This window comes from Pinus tabuliformis, chromosome 7 (assembly GCF_031772625.1).
Source record: "Pinus tabuliformis cultivar Carrire ecotype Pingquan chromosome 7, CPIR1, whole genome shotgun sequence".
Taxonomy (NCBI): Eukaryota; Viridiplantae; Streptophyta; class Pinopsida; order Pinales; family Pinaceae; genus Pinus; species Pinus tabuliformis.
In genome coordinates, this window is record NC_142293.1 from 814313466 (window position 1) to 814335006 (window position 21541).

The 21541-nt window shown below is 37.1% G+C and overlaps 1 protein-coding gene and 1 pseudogene across 1 annotated transcript; one reads left to right on the forward strand and one right to left on the reverse strand.

The window, feature by feature from the left end:
• The first annotated feature begins 6453 nt into the window (after positions 1-6453).
• LOC149250081 (putative disease resistance protein At4g33300) lies at positions 6454-7255 on the forward strand (annotated as a pseudogene).
• Positions 7256-11839: 4584 nt separating this feature from the next.
• LOC149250082 (uncharacterized) lies at positions 11840-17465 on the reverse strand. Its single transcript, XM_089453548.1, has 2 exons — positions 15859-17465; positions 11840-12176 (listed from the first exon to the last, which is right to left on the reverse strand). The coding sequence occupies exons 1-2, from the start codon at positions 17463-17465 to the stop codon at positions 11840-11842; spliced, it is 1944 nt and encodes a 647-aa protein (XP_089309674.1).
• Positions 17466-21541: the final 4076 nt, after the last annotated feature.

Consider the following 21541-nt stretch of genomic DNA (forward strand, 5'->3'; position numbering starts at 1 on the left):
CCTGCTTCTTGCTCGACCAACAAATAGGGCCAGATCCTAGACTGAGTGAATTTCCAAAGGTGGACTTGCGATCAATCTTGTCTCTCGCCCACTCAGAATCTGTGAAGCCAAGGAAATTCAATGCAATGCCTGTTGCATAGTGAATCCCAAAGGTGATGGTGCCCTGCACATATCGGAGGATGCGCTTGGTAGCATTCTAGTGTAGCTCATGCGGCTCTTGCATGTATCTGGAAACTGCCCCTACTGCATATGAGAGATCTGGTCTGGAGTGGGTGAGGTACAATAAGCTCCCCACTAGCTGTCGGTAGAGAGTGCTGTCAACTAATGGAGTGTCACCTCCATCCTCAAGGCGGACCCCAGACAGAAAAGGAGTCGGTGCTGGCTTGCAGTCAGTCATGCGAAATCTCTCAAGGAGATCCCATGCATACTTAGCCTGAGAGAGTTTGATGCCTGTGGCATTCTGGTTGATCTCAAGACCAAGAAAGAAGTGTAATGGACCCATGTCCGTCATCAAGAACCTATCATGCAAGGCCCTCTTGACTGTAGCAATGGCTGAAGCCGAGCTGCTAGTGATTAGGAGATCATCTACATACAGAACTAAGATAAGAAGAGAATCATGTGTCCTAAACATGTAAACATTCAGATCAGACTTACATCTTTCAAAGTTTTGTGATAAGAGAAAAGAATCCATCTTCGTGTACCAAGCTCTCGGGGCCTGCTTAAGGCTGTAGAGAGATTTCTTCAGTCTGCAGACCAAAGATAAATCCTGAATGAAACCATGTGGCTGCTCCAGGTAGATCTCCTCAGATAGGTCTCCGTGAAGAAAGGCATTCTTTACATCCATCTGATGTACTTCCCACCGCTGGGCAGCCGCAATGGCAAGTGTAAGGTGTATGGAATCCATCTTTGCTACTGGAGCAAAGGTCTCGTCATCATCAATGCCATGCACTTGTTGGAAGCCTTTGGCTACTAGCCTTGCATTCCGTCTGGTGATTTGCCCATATGCAGCACTCTTGGTCCTGTAGACCCATTTGCATCGGACAAGTTTCCTTCCTGAAGGAAGGGGGACCAGATCCCAAGTCTGGTTCTCGAGGAGGGAGTTATACTCCTCCTCCATGGCGGACTCCCAATATGGATGCCCAGCAGCCTCATCATAAGAGTGTGGATCAGAGACTGAACAAAATGACAATGCCAGGAGGGCAATGGTTCAGTGGCAGTGAGGACAAGAGCAGGCTCAATAAACTCTGAGCTAGTCCTCTGCAGATCAGAATTATCCCCCACAAGACCATTTCTAGCAGCTGGTTGGTCTTGTGCATATATCTCATGTAAGCTCCTTGTTCTCTGATTTCTGACAGGGGAATATGATTCAGTGTTGGAAACCCGATCTGGGCTTGGATGTGGATCATCATTTGCATGCACTAGATTTGTATCTGAGGACTCTATCTTTGCATCTGCATGCTCTTCCTCGGCATCTGCATGATCTGTATCTGCATCTGAGTGCATTGAGTCATCATCTCGGACATGAGGTAGATAAAAAGTGTCTACATGCGGTGCTTGAGGTGCACGCAAGAGACTTTCCTCAAATTTGACACTTCACTCAACGATGAGCTTGTCCGTAGAGGGAATCAGGAGTCGATATCCCTTCACACCATCAGGGTATCCAACAAAGATGCATTCAATGCTCTGTGGATCAAGAGCTTTCCTCTTTCCAGAGGGGATCCAGGCCCATGCTCGAGAGCCGAAAACACGAAGGTGAGTGACCTCTGGTTTAGTGCCGCTCCAAGCCTCAAAGGGGGTCTGATCCTTGACGGACCTATGAGGAGATCTATTTTGGATGTAGTTAGCACAATTAAGTGCTTCGGCCCAGAGCTTATGAGGCAGTGACTTGGCATGCAACATGCAGGAAGCCATCTCTTTGAGAGATCGGTTCTTTCTCTCAGCGACTCCATTCTACTGCGGAGTGTATGGAACTATGTACTGCAACTGTATGTCGGACTGAAGGCAAAGGTTCCGAAGTGTTGTGTTAACATATTCCCCCCCATTGTCTGTACGGAGGGCTTTGATCTTTCTCTCTGACTGTGTCTTAACTAGTGCTTTGAAATCTTCAAAGTGCTCAAAAACTTCAGATTTGTTCCTGAGAAGATACACCCAAGTATACCGTGAGAAATCATCAATAAATGTAAGCACATACCTTGCTTTGTTGATGGAAGAATGAGTAAAAGGTCCCATGAGATCACTATGGATCAGATCGAGAGGAGAGGATGCTTTGTGAGTCTTGTCGGTGTCAAACTTTTCTCTAGGATGTTTGCCAAGAACACACCCTTCACAAACTCCTTTGGAGAAACTGATATTTGGCAAGTCTTCCACCATATCATTCTTGCTTAGCTGCTGCATATACTTGTAATTTAAGTGACCAAACCTCTTGTGCCAAAGCCTACTACTATCATCAGCATGTGTAAGCAATAAGGAGGATTCAGATTCAATAAATTCAGAAAATGTATACAGTCTGGCTCCATTGTTTACCTCACCAGTTGCAATTTTGGCGCTGCTATGTAGATCATATATGTTCACTACATCTGGAGTGAATTCCACTCTTTTTCTGGTGCCAGAATGAGTGATTTGATAAATTGAAAGCAGGTTTACCGAAAGTTTTGGAACATGAAGCACATCTTCAAAGCTTCCGTGTAAAAGTTCCACTCTACCTTTTCCAGTGACCTCAATAGGTGAGTCATCTCCCATGAGGATGGGAGGTCCTTTGCATGCATCCAAAGAGGAATAGACTTCCTTTGTAGCAGCCATATGATGTGATGCACCAGAATCTATAATCCATGCATCAGGAGAAGAATTATTTGCAACTAAAGCATGAAAATTGTTACCTTTCCCGTGTGGCGGATCCTCAGTTTTCTTCTTGGCGCCCTGAGGGATGTGGTCCCCAAGGTTGTGCTTCTGAAGGATTTCTGCCATTTGGTCAATTTGTTTCTTCATGCAAGAGGATCCTGGATGGAATCCTCTTTGACAGTAGGTGCATCTGTTTCCTTTCTTCCCTTTCTCATTTCTCGAGCCGGAGGAGTCATTGAAGGGCTTGGTGTACCCTTCCTTCTTTGGATGGGAATGTGCTTTTCCTTTGTCTTTTTTGCTGTTGATTTATCTGATTTGAATCAGATCTGTGATTTTTAATGTGGTTACCATCATGCACAGCAAGTGCATGTGCTTTTGGAGGTTTGATTTCCCCATGCCAATGAGTTTATCCTACTAAAAATAAGGGACTCCATAAATTCTTTGAGAGAAGGCATAGTGTAGGATTTACCTGTTGTGAGCCTTACTAAATGAAATGTAGACACAAAGACGGAGTATTCCGGTCCGAGCTTTGACATAATAGAGAGAACTTGGCGACTCTCGTCCTTGGATTTGTCAATTCCACAACCTTTGAGTTGCAGCAATAGATCATTATATTTGGTGAAGAAGTATTGAATTCTGTCATAGTTCCATGGATCCAATGATAGCAGCTCCACTTCGAGCAGATGTCCTTTCATCTCATCCTGTTTCCCGTAGAGATCTTCAACCTTTTTCCAAATCTCATTGGGAGTATTGCAGGGAGATAGATGAAACTGCAACTCTGGAGAGATGCACATGCATATGGATCCGTGGGCCTCATCCATATGGTTGAGGTACTTGGATTTCTCTATGGCTGAAGTGGGTTCCACTTCTGTAGCCATGGTAATCCTGTACAACCCTTTATGATGAAGGTATCGAGCCATTTGGTCCTTCCATTCATGATAGTTTTACGGTGTTAGGATCGATGCTTTGGGAAACTCCATTTTTCTGTCAATCTTCGATCTCCAAGTTGTAATACTTGCAAAATAAAGTACTGGTGCGCCTTTTATCTAGCAACCTGTGGGCTCTGATACCATGTAAATGTGTTAGAAAACTTGCACAGATGAATCTAGCTAGTAAAGGTTGAACACACAACTTTGCAGAGCAAAAACACTAAAAGAAAATCGAAAGAAGAAAAGAATGATACATTCGAAAATATGTTACAATGCTCATGATATAGCATCACTGGGTGAAGATCCCAAGGTAATGCACTATAGTGGTGATCAATGAGAAGAATCAACACGTACAACAAGTTCCGGAGATAAGTAGTCAGTTTCGGAGTTAAAGAAGAAGCAAATCAAGGAGTAAATCATGCAAAAGCAATCTTGCATGCAATCCCATGCTCTAACTAAGAGTCCACATGTAGGTGTGTAGTAGTTCCAACATGCAAAAGGAATCTTGCATGCAGTCCCATGCTCTAACTAAGAGTCTGCATGTAGGTGTGTAGTAGTTCCAATAGTAGGAATGGAGGAAACATCCGAAAAGCAACAGCTTTGAAGCCACCACTCCAAGATTGAATTCCATGGATTAGGGAGCCTCGAGGAACCCTATGAGAGAACAATCTAGACCTCAAGAGCTACACGTATACACGCAGGCATACTGAATGATTGAACAATAGTGACAGGTATAGGGCTTGGAATACCAAATGGTTGAAGGACATCGTGGCACTCTATTCCTCTGCGGAAAACCAAGATACTATATTTATGCCATAGGCATTTTTTTTGTTGGCTTGCGGTGGGCAATCTTGGGATGGGAAAGCTTGGGGTTGGAAAACACTGTTCACCCCAAATCAATGGGAGAGCTTGATTTTCGCCCTTCCAACTAATTAAATTTCACCATTTGTTTGCCTCTTCAACTAATTAAAATTTGTCATCTAGACTATTTCCTTCTGCTTATGCCATACCCGGGAGTTTGGGCATGCTTGCCTATTTCTCCAATGACATTTGCCAACTCCATACTTAGCCTGTTTCTCCAAGGACATGGACAAGAGAGACCAGAGCACCAATGCGAAAGACATGCTCTCGGAAACCTTTCTAATGCTGATTTCACGCCATACCTGCCTGTTTTCCCGAGGACAGGTACAAGAGAGACCAGAGCAACAATGTGGCAGCCATGCTCTTGGAAACCTTTCTAATGTTGATTTCAGGCGAATGGTCATCGAAACCCTCGTCGTGTCTAAGAGAATTCGAAAGAATGCCCTCGAGGACAGACTAACTGGTTGGATGATGAGGATGGAGAGGCCGAAAGAGCAACCAATCGAAGAAACAAACCAACAAGGGGAGTTTGATTCATGTTCACTCCAATTTGAGCATTTGCAGCATGTTGAATAGTTGTGGCGAAGGCTTACTCCATAGGAGGTGTTCGAAACCCCATCTTTCAATCCATTTTCCATAAAAAACATGGCTACTCAATAGGTTCCATTCTCCATTTTCCTGGTCTGGAGTAACCTGTCGAACTCGACCTCCATTCCCAAGCTTAAGCATGTGAGCCTCCAATACTAACCCTATCACCTTAGTCATATTGCCAATGCCATGATATGATATGCAGAGCTGAGGGTTTTGCGACTAATTAAGTTTAGGGCAGAGATGGAGTTGAAATTTTCCAAGTTAGCTCGGTGGGCCATGATGTGCAAAGAGCTTGTTGAGATTTTGGCGGTGGAGGGCATTAAGCGGGATGGGAAGTTGTGCAAAGAAAAATGGGACAAGCTCATGGCAGAGTTCAAAGATGTGAGCAATGGCAAGAGGGACAGGAGCGAGAGCCCTTATTATGCAAAACGTGTCGCCGAAATAGACATCAGTCGCTCTGCCAAAGCAATACAAGGACAAGGATAAGGACAAGAGAGGCCAGAGCAGCAGTGTGGCAACCATGCTCTCGGAAACCTTTCTAATGTTGATTCCAGGCGAATGGTCATGGAAACCCCTTTTTGTGTCTAGGAGAAATCGAAAGAACACCTAAAGAGGAAGAAAAAAAAAACAACCAGATCTGCTAAGGTACTCAGATCATGCCAAGGAAAGGCAGGAAGATCAAAATCCAGATTATGAGCCCACAGATATGGGTTCTCTTCATGTTGTTGCACCACCTGGGACTGTTGATTTAAGGATAGTTGATGCACATAGGATATCTATTGAGAACAACAAATATCTTGGAGGTGATGTTGAACATACACATCTCGTGAAAGGTTTAGATTATGCATTGCCTCACAAAGTGAGGAGTGAGATTGACAAAAAAATAGAGAATGAAGATATTGTAGATGGGAAGCCAAGATTACAGAAGGAAGACCAACCAATCTGATGTAGTATTAAACCATCTATTAGGGTTCATTGTTGCTGTGATATCTGCCCCAATTGAATGACATGGCCTTCAAAGGGCGGAGGCTAATTGTAAGGTCCTATGTAATTTTGGCGGAATAATTGTCCCTCAGCCAAGGCATCTAATATGAAAAATTTTTGCTTTGTGGGGTGCAACTCCAACAAAAAGAATGCAGCCCATACATCCCTAGGTGATTATTTGATCTCCATTGATGATAAACATAATCTCTTGAGCCCACAATATAGCTATAATCATTATCTTGGCTGGTGATTCGAACGAATGGAACGTCTCATCCTTCAAACAATCAACCCAACTCAGTTATCTCAAACCCCCATTGATGGGCTACAACTACTCAACATTCCAACAACTTCAACTCCCAAGTCTCGGATATGCCAAACAAAGTCGTGGGTCTGTATAAACCTATCAATGATGTCAAACAAATTATCATGAAGAGGGATGTTAATGTCGTTGAAATAACAAGGATGGGTGGGAGCAGCAAAACCACTCTTGCATCAGCATTATGCTACAATATTGGAGTCCAAGGTAACACCAATGCCCTTTTTCTTAATAAATTGCTCCATTTTATGCTCTCATGACCTTAGTTTGTAAGGTTTATTCTCTTTGTGATCTTCATCTACCTTCCAAAACAATATACATTTCATTACCATCTCACAACTTCATCGAAATGAAAACGACATTTTCGAGATTTTAGAGACTATGTGGGATCACATAATTGGTAGTGATAGGCCTCGTTTCTGGAGCATAGAGGATGCACGCAACCAACTACAGAATAATCTTAATCGAATTGCAGAAAGTACACATCGACCAACTTTGGTGGTTTTGGATGATGTTTGGTTGAAATCAAATCTGGAAAACTTGTTGTTTATAGCAGAAGGATACAAGACAATTATCAAAACCAGATGTAATTCCACCTTTTCACATATAGATGGTACCTGGCTGTATGCCATGCCTGAGTTGAAGGAAGCTGACTCTGCCACTTTTATGTTTTTGGGCCTTTAGTCAGACTTTGATTCCAGCAACATGAAAGGAGGATCTTGTTAGACATGTATGAATTAAACAATTTATTCTTAATCTCATGGAGTCGAATTGTTTCACTATCCTAATGTTGTTGTGCACCCTCATACTAGTTATCAAATTCCAATTTATTTCTGATAGCAAAGGTTCATTTCATGACTACCACAAAGTCAGTTAAGTCTTATTGATGTTACTAAATTACTAAGTTTGCAATTGATATCAATATTTTCAACAAAAAGAGCATTTATGTATGATATAACTCTAGCAAAGTCGTAATACTCTGTATTTGTGCATAACAAAAGTTTAACTTGTACTAGGTTTGTAAGTTGCAGCAGGGTGCAAGGGTTTACCACTTGCCCTCAAGGTGATTGGAAGTTATTTGCACCGTAAGCTCCAATCTGTTTGGGAATTTTACAACTTTCCAAATATGAACTTTTTTCAAAAGATCACAAAGACGTTCTTCTTAATCGTTTGGAAACAAGTATAGATATCCTTAGTGATAAGGAGAAGCAATGCTTTTTGGATCTGGGGGCATTTCCCAAAGGTAGAAAATTCAGCGTAATTTATTATTGGACAGTTGGGTATATGTGGACGGGATGGAATGGCCAGAAGCTTTTGAGGTCCTGTTAGAAATTGCAAGTCAAAATCTCATCAATCTCAGAGGCTATCCAGGGTATAAAACTTGTTTATGTTTGCATCCTTTCATGATTTCTTCGATTACTCCATGTCTTTATATGTGCTTTTCAAATTAAATTCTTGTGCTTGTGGCATCCTTTGACTAGATTAAAGCACTTTGCAGAAAAGCTCATACTTACTCCACATGTTAAATGCATATGAAAGAAATTTAAGGCTCAAGTGAATTCATGTTAAGTTATGAGCTACATAATTATTGCACTGGATATTCAAATATCTGCAACTATGGTGTTAGGACAGAATTCATGTCAGTTACAAGTTACAAAGTTTCACTCTGTCTGATATCTTTGGTTTACTCGTCTCTCATAAGATCAAGAGAATTTGCAATTCATCTAAATCCATGGTCTTCATCGGGCATAAAATATTTCTTCTTTAGCTCTGTAGGAGTGGGTTTGATTTGATAGTTCATGGCTATATGTGCCAATTGGTAGTTACAAGACTTTGATTGCTATATCGGGTTGCATATGCAACATAGCATAAACAATACTTGAAATGATTTGGCTGAGGAGCTTAAGCTTAATGTGGTTCCTTTGGGTCAGATATTCTTTAAATATCCCTTTTAGGACAAAATTTTCAACTTCGTAGTTGAATTTCTTATCTATTAGTGCATGGATCTTAACAAATTATCTTATCCTTTTTCATAATAGGGAACCACTGTCAAATGAGCTTCCATAGAAATTTAGACCTTAGTTTTGTATTGTGGGTACATTTGTTGTGGTTGAGGTCCATATACAATATTCCATGTGAGTGTTGCAACTCATCGATTGAACTTTAGATCCCTCAGTGTGATAATTACAGTTATAAGTTATACTTGTCACAATGCTACACTCTTATTTTGTTAACAGATATAGAATTTGTCCTTTCTTTCGTTAACTGAACATATTTGTATCTTGTGAATTGTATTCTCCATCTCTCTGTTTTTTATTGCTTGAAATTCTGGACTTTGCATCTCCTATCAAGGAATTTTTTGTTGTCTTATCTTAGCTCATTTTCTTGCTTTTGACATTTTGAGGGTTTTTAAAGTGATTATTTTGACTGATTTTCATTTGTAAACTGGACCTCGAGTTGAGTGCATCATTCCTAAAGATGAATGGAACTTTAGCCTAATATGTAGACTTTAGATTACAACATGACAATTCTAGAGGACACATGAAGGGATGGATACACTACCATCCATAGGTGACTTTATGATCACTTATATGTAGTAACTGCTAATGATTGACAATATTTGCATATCAGATCTTTTATGTCTCTCCTAGCGAGGCAACTACGTCTATGGTTGAGTTACCTGATGTTACACTATCTCTAGTGTGATGTTTTGGAAACACATATGGTTGTGTGTGCATTGAAATTTCTATGGTGGAAGACTTATATGTTTACAATACTTTTTTCTGATTCTAAAGGTGGATTTCTTCTTGTTTAACTCATTGTTTTAACATGAAGCAATATGGGAAGTATAAAGCAAAATGAAAATTTTGAATTTTACTTCCTTTTTAAGATAGTAGTAATTTGAGCTATTATCATAGCCATTTTTGCAACTCATCCAATTTTCAACAATCATTTCAGAGAATGTTATAAATAATCTATCTATCGTTGGGGTATTTAGGTTTATCCATATGAGGTAAATGCCTTAGCGCAACTAATGACATGGAAGAATGTTGTAGCTAACATACCATATGGAGGAACAAAGGGTGGTATTGGTTGTAACCTACCAACAGTGGTCCTCAAATTAATTTCCTCTTTGGTTTCCCCTCCCCCTCCTTACAAGAATTTATTTCATGCCATTTTAAAAAATCCCAAAGAAATTGAAGTCCTATGCTATGTATCTTATGCATGCAAGGATTTCCAATTGTTATGGGACATATATGTTAGTATAACTTTCTTCTTACATTTAAACTCCTCTTACATTATTTAGAAGATATATAAAAACTCAAATTTTGATTGTATTTCATTGTCTAGATATTTAACTTGGTTATTTCTATTCACATTTCCCCACTCCTATTAGCGTACCTTTGCACCTCTAGGTACAATTGCTAGTTACACCTAAATTGTCCTTTTTGAATGGGTTCATTGGTCACAATTGTCTACCCTTTTGTTAAGCACCATACAACTGTCACTATTACTTTTGTTTCCCACTATTTATTTAAGCAAACAGCTCGCAACGCACGCATGTTCTCCTTCGACCTCTGAAACAATTACCCACCCATGAATAGAGACAAATTTTTGAATCACCAATGTCAGTGGTCGACTTCAATGCACTCTCAGCCACCGTCAGAGGTGGCCGAAGCGGGCATGTTTCCTTTTATGTGGACTGAATTTCTCTTAGACCCACTAGATTTGACATTTTTTATTTTCGTATTTAGGAGATTTATTACCTGGATCAAATCTAACATTCTTAGTAATTAATCTAATATTTATTTCCCTCGAGCAAATTTAACATTTTCTCCTGCCAGAAACGAATTAGAGGCACAACGTGCTACGACCAGAAACGGATTTGAGGTTGAGCGAGAAGAGAATTCTCTGCCACGAAACGATTTGAAAGCTAAGCAGGAGCAACCTGTGCACATTGGAAAACAATTGGAGGACGAGAAACCTGTGCACATTGGAAAACAATTGGAGGACGAGAAGGGGCATGAGAATAATTATCTAATGTGAAAAGAATTGGAGGCTGAGCAGGAGCAGTGTGCTCTTGCTGGAAATTCTGGAATGCAACAGGCCCGGCTTAGGGCTTTGATCGCAAATCCACCATTCAGGAGAAGTTATCCACCGTTCAAGCGCAATTTCTCTTGTTGGAAATTCTGGAATGCAACAGGCCCAACTTAGGGCTTTGATCGCAAATCCACCATTCAGGAGAAGTTATCCACCGTTCAAGCGCGAGATGCATTCGCCTTTTAGAATCACAATTGCATTATTCAATAAATTATTATTTTGTTGATAATTGATGAATGTAATTGAAATTTATTTTTCATTCTCGTTCAATGTTTGATAAACGAGATTGTCTGATCTGCTGGATTTGAACCAACCACCTAGAAATGCCTTCAGGATTTTTAGCCACATGTTTTTTATTTTAACTCTAATTAGAGGAGTATTTATTAATTTTTTATTTTTATTTTTATTGATAGTTTTTTTATTAATTCTCAAGGGAATATGTTTAGCATATGTTTAATGTTTATCAATAGTTGTAGTGTGTTAGAGAGTTTTTTAGAGATTTTTAAGGTATACTTAATTTTAGAAAAACTGCTTTATATTTTGGTTGTAAAGGATAGAAAGTTATCAACTTGCAATAGTGTTTTTTATTATATATTTATCAATGGTAGATACAATTGAAGCCTTTAGTTAAATCAACTACATTAATATTTTTAATATGGTTGTACCAGTATATTCAACTACACTTTAGATTATTTTTATTCTAAATTTTTATTTAAAATAATGTGAAATAAAATATCTAAATTATTGAATTTGAATTTTTTAATTAGATATAGCTTGAATTTTTTTTTTAATTATATGATGATTTTAACTAGTTGAAATAATGATTATATATTTATTTTAATAAAAAGATATTATTTATTTTGATTAAATATAAGGAGTTATGTAATTTTTTAATTTTCCATTAAATTAAAAAATCAATAATTATATGTGTAGTATCAATTTTTTATTTACTTATATGTAACATTATCTTTTTATTATTGTTACCTATTTTATTGTTATTTTTAAAAATGGCGTGCTGGCTCTCTTCGACGACTGGACTGGGTTATATATTTCGACTGCGGCTCTCTCCGGCGGGACTGCGGCTCTCTTCGAATTTTCTCCGGCAGGACTGCGGCTCTCTGCGGCTCCATTGAATCGGCTCGACTGCGGCTCTCTGCGGCTCCATTGACTCTACTTCGTCCACGCTCTGCGGCTCGTGTCGTCCAGGCTCTGCGGCTCGTCAGCTCTCCAGATCTGCGGCAAAGACTCTAGATCTGCGGCTCCATTGAGATATAGAGCTCATCTCGCTTCTCTGGTAATTTATCGAAGCCCAGATCTGCGGCTCTTTATATGCTCTAGGGCTCATGGTCGTCCAGATCTGGGGCTGCGGCTCTCTAGATCTGTAGCGCCAAAACCTCTGAGATCTAGAACGTCCGTGGGTTACCTCAATCCCTACCGCAAACCCTAATTCCATAAAGTCAAAGTTACCTCGCTTACTAAGGAGAACATTCTCTAGATGGCTCCCAGCTTCGCGAAAATAGCTGCTGGCTCTCCGTCCGCCTCCGGGGGGCAAGCTCCTGTCCATATAGTCAGTGAAGCCCCAGCTCCCACTGTCCAGGTGGTCCAGGATTCACTCGATGAGGCTTTGAAGTTCTCTGAAAGTGCCCTAATATGCCGATTCAATGGTTTTTGGCCGCGGCTCACAGCTCTCCACAGTTGGATCACGGAGGTATGGAAGCCTCTAATTCCTGATGCAATTAATATCTATCCCTGTGCTAGGGGTTTCTTTATAGTAGATTTTGAAAACCGTGAAAGCAGACAATGTATTCTAGATTCTGGCCCTTGGTTTTGGGATAAATCAGGCCTATTCATGAGGCCATGGAACCCATCTTTTGATCCCTCAACAACAGTCATAACCTCAGCACCAGTTTGGGTGAGATTGCCAAATCTACCCTTGCATCTCTGGAATTTCTCTTCGCTAGAAGCCATTGGAAATGCAATTGGAAAATTTTACTGCAGGTGCCCAGAAACAGTGGAATATGCTAGAACCACATATGCACGCATCTGTGTGGAAATGGACTTCAGCGCCGGATTCCCAGCGGAAATACACCTAACAAGTAAAGACTATGTGTGGAACCAGAAACTCGATTATGAAAGTGTCCTCTTCAGATGCCGATCTTGCTTTGAGACAGGCCACCTAGCCAAAAATTGCCCAAAAGCCTCCGAGAAAAATTTTGCTAGAAAAAATCACCACAGATCTACATGGTGGGAAGGAGCACAAAAATAACACTACACTGTCATCCAAGAAGAATACTCTCGAGAAAACTCTAAATTACAAGAAATCGGGCAAGATAGAAACAACTCTCAAGACAAGCAGGGGGAAAGCCCCGCCCAACAACAAAAAGGTGAACTCAACAACCCCTCAAGCATCGACAGTTATGAGGTTTCAAATAACGCGCAAAATAAATCTTCTTTTAACAACAAAGGAGATCTCCATAATTTATAATTTATATAATTATTATTATTTGAAGCGTGTAATTTTTTTTATAGCATTTATGAAATAAGGTAGACTAGTGTAGGTTAGAGGTATCCATGATCTCCTGCCCCATGGTTTGCGCTATTTTTATTTTTACACATCTATCTTAGTAATCATGAGAATGTTGGCCAAATTTGAGTTCTGAAATGATTGTCTTTTTATTTTAATTTTTTTTAATTTAAGAATTAAGAATTTTTCTTTATTAATATGAATGTTCTTAAATAGTGTTTTGTTTGTAATGGTTTTATGTATAGCCATGTTTTTTTTTTAATAAAATGTTTTCTAACATATTAATGAATTTAAGTCAAATAGATTATATTTGATAATAATGAATAATTATTTTGGATGTATTTAATTTGGTAATTATTTGATTATAGATATAATACAATGGTTAATAAGAATGAGATTCTTTATAAATGAATTTTGTTTTAATATTATAAAAATTTGTGATTTTGTTTTATATTATTTTTATTCCAAATTAATAATCTTCCGTGATTAATGTTAATGATTTTTTTTTCTCAATATTTTTTTAGTAATAATGTCTATTTTTATTTCACGAAATTATATTCATATAAGAGTTCACTAATGTTACAAATCAATACAACAATGTTAATAGGCACAAAGTCATTACACCAATATTGAAGGCATTATAGCTGCTCATGTTAATAATGAATATTTCAATTAAATAGGGAAAATAACAACAATCCCCCAAACCATAATTCCAATTGAAAATTAATATTTTTTTATTAATATACATAGATTTTTTTTAAGTACTATTTGGTTTATAATAAATATTATTTATTAATTAGTTGTTAATAGCGAGAATATATTTTATTTATAATATTTTAAGAAAATGTATTTAAATGTATTTGGTTTATATTTATTTATTTCTAACAACATTTTCACTAAAAATCACGTAAAATAAAATCCCGTGGACGTGTTTCGAACCAACCAGTGTGGTTTATCTTCAGGACAAGATATAAAATAAAATCTCGTCCACCCGTTTCCTACCAACGAGTGTGGTTCATCTTACATTTATTTATCTATTACAGTTAATGATGAGAATACGTTTTGTTTATAATATTTTTTAAAAATAAAATATTTATTATTATTATTATTATTTAAATTGAATTTCTTAATTTTATTGAATTAATATTTTTTGTTTATGTAATATTTCTCATAAAAACTTGTAAATATTTAATTATTGTTGATAACTTTTGGTTGTGGGCTTTATAAAGCCAAATATGTATACATATTTATAAATGTTTGCTAATTTGTTAAATTTAAGTAATATGTGTAGCTAATCATGGAACTCACTTGGGAAGGGATGTTGAGGAAGCCCACATTTCGGTTGGTTGGAGATAGTTATGGGTGAGGCAGTTACCTACCCAAATTGCTTCTATGACTATTTCATTCAAAAGGAAAGGGGGGAGCCAATAGAGAAAAAAAGAAAGGAACTTGAGGCTACTTGGAGAAGAGATTCTAGATTGAAGGGTTTTGGTAAGGACTCTCTTAACAAGAGGAATTCTTGAGATGATCCAGTAAGTGGAAGTGGAATTCCCAATTTTTTCGGTCAAATTTTGATTTTGTTATTTAAAAGGGTTTTTTGACAACATATATTGATTCAACGCTCAAAAACCCATGGGCACTTGATTGTACTAAGTTAACAACTAAAACTTGTGATTCCAACAAATTCCTATTAGATTCTAGACAAATTGGACTAGAAAAGTTGATTGTACTAAGTTAACAACTAAAACTTGTGATTCCAACAAATCCCTACTAGATTCTAGATAAATTGGACTAGAAAATATGTGGGGATAACTTCCAAACTTATAACAGATAGATTTTAGCAATAATAATGACACCAACATTCATACAACTCACACTTATATTGGAAAACAACACTCTCTAATGTATTGGAATACTAATACATTGAAACAATTCATTTTAGAATAGTCTAACCATGATATTTTTTTAAGCTGGGATATTGAGTGATGATTTTTTTTGTGAGATTATGGATTTTTACTATTTAAAATGTGATTTCAAATACATAAATAGATTTAGTGCTCTCAAAAACCTCTCAAACTTATCATTCCAAAAAAAAATTACTACATTTCTAACAAAATGGACAGAAAAATATCACAAGAAAAAAGTCAAAAGCATTTTTTTTTTTTTTTTTTTCAGAAGAAAAAAAGCATATAGATTATATTAAGGAAATATAATGGACATTGTATACAGCAAACCAAATAATTCTGTATTGCCTGGAGACCCACGGCAGAACAGAATAAACCATGAAAGAGAGAAATGTACAAAATTTATAGATGTACAGATAGATGGAGAGATTAGTCTCGAGCCAGAAAGAGGCAAAATAAAACCAAAATAAGACCATCTGAAACCATAAGCTCCAGATAGAGCGAGAGCACCATAAGCATAAAGATCCATTCAAGGCTCCGCGGCACCAATGACCACATCCAAGAAACAGAAGAAGAAGAGATCCCTACACATCAGGAGGGATAGATGAATTTGTTATTCGCAGCAAGATAGAAGCAAGTGGAATTCTGAGATCTTGAAAAATACATTTATTTCTCCACTTCCATATGAGCCAGATGACCGAAACAAACATGGAACGAAGAGATATGCATTGCTCACTCCACCACCTGTAGCCCTCCTGTACAGAAGCAAAAACACGGTAAGGGAAACAAAAGGATATAGACAATTCATACCAGATTTGCAATGTCTGGGCACATTGAAAAAACATGTGAACATTGGTCTCATGATCCGAGAGACACATGGAACATCGACCCGGCCCGTTCCATCCCTTCTTTTGAAGAACCTCCCAGGAGAGGTTCCTGTTGGAGAAAACCAGCCATGAAAAAAGAATACATTTGAGCGGGCAAGTCACTTTCCACAGTGGCATCGGAAACTTTGAAGCTGTGTCATCAGGAAGGCCATCTATCATTGCAGTATAAATGTCCTTTACCCTTACCGGCTGAGTTGATTCCGAAATAGACCATACCAATTTGTCTTTGTTGCCCATTCGCTGGATGCCTTTGCTTGTTAAATTCTGGATCACCGAGGCCCATATCGTGCTCAAGTGTGGAGGGATCGATAAATCCTCCTCGCCAATCCAAACAGGAGATGAGGATGTCCATTGTTTAATCAAATTTTCCCAAGTAAATATATCTTTTGTTTGGAGAAAGAGTATAAGGCATCTTGGGATCATGAGCTCCAGACCATTGACAATCAGGTCGATACCAATGTAAATGCAGGATCCTGAGTACAACCTCCATTGAAGATTCTGAATGAAGAAAGGTAGAATTTTCCTGAAGCTATTCCATATAGCAGAACCCGTTTTTATACCAAAAGAAGATCTCTGATACCAGAACTCCAGGCTGCGTCCTTTCAGATATCGATTTTGAATAATCTTGCTCCATGGACCAGACCCAAAAATGCCCCTATAGAGCGATTTGCACAGTAAAGCCTTTCCAAAAATTTTTATGTTAAGAAGACCCCAGCCTCCGATATTCTTCGGCCTCGAAATGATTTCCATTTTAACCAGATTTATCTTTGACTGGAAAGATTTTCCTCCCCATAAAAAGTTACCCGTGATGGAGCACATCTTTTTGATAATGGAAGCCGGGAGATGAAACAAATGGGACCAATAGACTGATAATTGTGATAAAACTGACTGAACCAGAACGAATCTTTCGGCAAGAGATAGAAATCTCGCTTCCCAAACAGAGATTTTTTTGAAGAATCTGTCAATTAGCCAGAACCAATCCCTAGTACCATATCCTTTGGCCTTCAGAGAGAAACCCAAATATTTGAATCCGCCCCTAATAGATGACTGTGGAATGCCAAATAAATCGGCAATCCATAAAACCGTGTCATTTTCAGAATCATTATGATACAACATAGATTTAACCTTATTTATCACCAGACCCGATGCCGATTGGAATTTAATGAGAATTTCATGTAAACAATCCCAGGACGCTCTACACAACATGGCAAAGATGAGCACGTCATCGACAAATAAGTTGTGTGATAAAGATATATCCTTGCAAATCCTTACCAGCCTGCACCTCTGGTCCGACACCGCTTTCCTTATTTGATTGTTGAGAGTGTCCATCACGAGAATGAATAACAGTGGCGATAATGGGCAACCTTGCCGGAGGCCTCTTTCAGCTTTGAAAAAGTTAGTTGGAATACCGTTGACAATAACAGCGTATTTGACATTTTCAACGCATGCCATAATCCAATTTATGCATTGCATTCTGAGACCAATCTTTGCCAACAGAATTCTGGAGAAAAACCCAATCGACGCAGTCATATTCTTTGGTCAGATCAATCTTCAGAATGGCAGCGTTGATGTTTTTTGTTAAGATCGAGAAAAGACATTCCTGGGTCATGGCCACTGCATCCAGAATATTTCTGTCCTTGAGAAAGGCATGTTGATGATTTGTAATAAATAAACTTAACACCGTCTTCATCCTTTCCGCAATGATATTGGAGATGCTTTTAAAGAGGATATTACATAAAGCAATCGGCTTGAAGTCATTGAAAGACTCAGATCGATTTTTTTTTGGAATTAGAGCAACAAATGTAGCAGTGATGGCACTGTTTATAATAAGTGCGACCTTTCTCCTCTCAATTTTAAATTGGAAAATATTGTATCCACTGAATTTTTGGAGATTGAAAATAAATTCACGTACAATATGTATGAAACTAAATGGGTCGGAGTCCATATCACCAAAATTGTGGAAGTTGCGGTATATACAACCAATATATTGGCTATCTCAAAGGTGTCCTGTTTGAATCTATTCATTGCCTACAATTGTCTGCGCCTTTGTTTTCCTCCATGCAGTTTTCACTACTACTTTTGTTTTTGTCTTCTACCGTTGATTTGAGCAAACAAATATCAAGGCACGCTCCCAAAATCCAATTTTGAACAAATTCATGGATTGTTTGCGTCATGCAGGACCAGTCTTTGTCTACCGAGCTATTTCAACAATCCAGTTGCGCCATCAACAATGGAACTTTGTATCACTGGAATGGAAACAAAATCTGGACTCCACAGACATGGAAGAAACCCTTATTCAATTGAGTGTTCAAGTAAATCCACGAATAGTAAAGGTGATATTGGATACAATGAGTTCCCTAGTTCGGCTTTGAGATTTTTCCAATGGGCCAAAGCACAACCGGGGTTTCGACATAACACTTCTCGACCATATACCCTGGGGAAAATCCTCAAGCATGAAGTATGTTGGATCAAAACATAAGAAGGAAATCCTAAATTGTGCATGAATGTATGTGGTCTTTGTTTACTGCAGACATATTTTAGTCTTGCATAGATACACACACTTGGTAAAGCTTGTACAACTAGTTATTGGTTATAATGAACAACCCACATCATAGTATGATCTGTTGGCTTTTCAAAAATATCTCATTCGTTATGGCTGGGTTCTAAAGTTGGAATGAGACAAGAAAGTGATAAATAGGCTGTATATAACGAATATAAAAAATCATATTCTTAGGTAACTTGGTTTGCAATGATGTGGTATTGTAAACACAAAGCAACAGTAGGATTACGCATTCGGGTAGAAATAAGAGATGTTTCGAAGCTTAGAAAGGTTATATTAATACATAATTATAGCCCACTTTATTATATTGAGTATTTAAGATGATTTTATGGACCAATTGCCATTACTGTGGAGATGAAAATACGATTAATATTGGAAAATAAACTGACCATCTACCTTCTAAAATATTATATCTTATAGTGGAAAATATGGTAAAAGGCATTAGCTTTCGTCCTTGGGGATACACCATAAGCATCAAAGCATCGTCATATTCTATGAGCATTCTCAATGGCATCCAAAGAAGTCTATAGAAGATCTTGGTTGGACAAAATAAGGAAGTAAATGGATGAATTTATAAAGTATAATCTACATAAATAGGTCCAAGGATTATCAAGACGAATTTCTAAACTCTTCATGAGGTTGAATTCCATGATCTTAAGAAGGAATTCTCGCAGTGTAAAGTAAATAAGTTGGTTATGTACAAAGAGAGGCATACATAAAACGAAACTGAGATCCAATCAAGTCTAATTTGGGAAATTGGCCATAAATATCAGATTGAAATGAGAAGAAATGTTATGAGAGAAGACATCTTTCCAAAATTTTGGTGATTTAATATGATGTCAAACTAATAGAAAAACAACAAACTTGAAGATATCTAGCACAGATTTGTCTGCCTCCCAAAAACGTAATTTATCTTAGAATATGCATAAATCACTAGATATCATGACCATAAATGAAAGTAATACCAATTTTAATAAACATGGAGTTTATGCCACAAGTCATCCGAAAAAACAAGATTCAAATGAGGAACTTCCAAAAGCCTCAATGTTTACTATGACTCATTAGATCATAATTGAAGTTCCATGAACCTCTCCATTGAATGTTGCATGCCACCGCATCCATTCTCTTCTGTAACCAGCAGTTACCAATTCAAATTGTTTCAAACAGTGCCAGATTATTACCATCCAGGTGATCAAATTGATGGCCATCACCATCATATTATATCTTGTCGTCCTATGTAGCTAAATTGTAATTCACAGTTATTCTGTAACTCAATTTTGATATAGAGTTATTGATGCAGTGAGCTTGACCTTGATGCATGGTCTTGAGGTATATATAAGCGAATTGTTGCACAATAGTTTGCATCTCCTTCAAAGTAACCTTCATTTTTCACGTCATCCTTCCAAATGTAGTTAAATAGAAACATTTTTTGTCCACGGAAAAGTGATGTACAACTAGTTGCGTCCTAGGCATCAATGTTGATATAATTAGTCCACTTCACAACCATAGCCTCCACATTATTCATAAACTAAGAAGACCTGGATCTGAAATATGCATAAGTGAGGGTACCGGGCTATCCAACAAAAATGTAATTTAAGAGTAGTGTTTGTATAATCGATTGTATGTATATGAGATTTTTAAATCTTGATTTATGGGCGTAGATTTATTTTGGATTTTACCCTCCACATAAGTTTCTATTTCAGATGTATATTCATGGTATATTACTTTGAAATAATTTTCTATTTTAGATATATATTCATTGTACATAAATTTGAAAATAAGTTTCTATTTTAGATGTATATATTGTACATGGGCTTTGTATAATGGAATTTCTCTAAACAAATACAATTTGGTAAGTAATATGAAAATTGTTAAGCAATTCCAAAAGGTCAATAATAAGAAATGGGTGTTTTTCAATTTTTGTTAACAAACAATATGCCCTTGAACTTTTAAATGTAGATTTTAATATTATATATATATATATATATAAAATAGTAAATTCGAGATGGGTTATTTGGAATTATAAATGTTAATGTTTTTTTGTTAATTATATTTATTTAGTTAATATAAAATTATTAGTGTATTCAAAAAGTAAAATATAATTTAAATTTAGAAAAGTTAAATATATTTTATAATTTAATGTTAAAAGAGTTTAATATTTATGTTTTTACCAATATATAGTATTTTTGAATTCTCTTTCTGACAAAAAGTATAATAAATTAATTTTAACTTCAAAATTTTTAAACATCTATAGATTTCTATCTCTTTTATTTTTTTATTCTTTGTTTTGTAAATGAAAAGTTAAAAATGATTTAATAAAAAAAATTTATATCACCAATTTTGAAATTTCTTTGTACTAATATATAACATAGATTTATATTACTATTTTTACTGCAATAAGACATTTACCTTTTAACTAGCTTGAATGACAACTTATAAGTGATTCAAACATGGAGTTATCAATTAGATAAGAAAGGAGAGTTTCCATAATAGATTATGATGAAACGACCTTTGAACTTAAAGTATGTCTATAAAATGCTTCATCATAAAAAAAATTAGATTTAAATCTTACCCTTCTTTAAAACCTCTTTCCAACATAACTTATTTTTATAAGAGTGAATTTCCATGTACGCATTAGAACATTTAAAGCATGTTGAGACTAAACCAACCTAGATCCATTGTAACTCCAGATCTACCAAGAGCAACGAGATCAAATCCCTTGAGGTTCAAAAGTGATCTTCCCAAATATTCCATCCCTATATAACTTTACACCTTTAGAGACAATTGCTAATTGTGATTGTGCATTCCAAATCATGAACTCAATTGCTTTCACTTTTGGGTGGTTCCATTTTCTGGAATGTACCATAGTTTTAAATGCAAGCACCCTCAGGGAGAGAATAAACCAATCCATTTTGATTTCCAACTCACTACCTCCATCCACTTGACATTTGACTTTGGTTACTCCATGGGCCTTTCACTCAATGATAGGAAAAATAAATGTTTGTTAGACTTTAACCACGGGAAAATCCCTCCTTTGCAACAAGTC

Excerpts from the sequence above, each read along its gene's own strand:
- LOC149250082 (XM_089453548.1), bottom strand. The coding sequence starts at position 17,465 with ATGACTGCGTCGATTGGGTTTTTCTCCAGAATTCTGTTGGCAAAGATT. Across the intron at positions 12,177-15,858 it reads GCCCAGACATTGCAAATCTG|GAGCTTGCCCCCCGGAGGCG; the intron begins GTATGAATTGTC and ends CTATATGGACAG.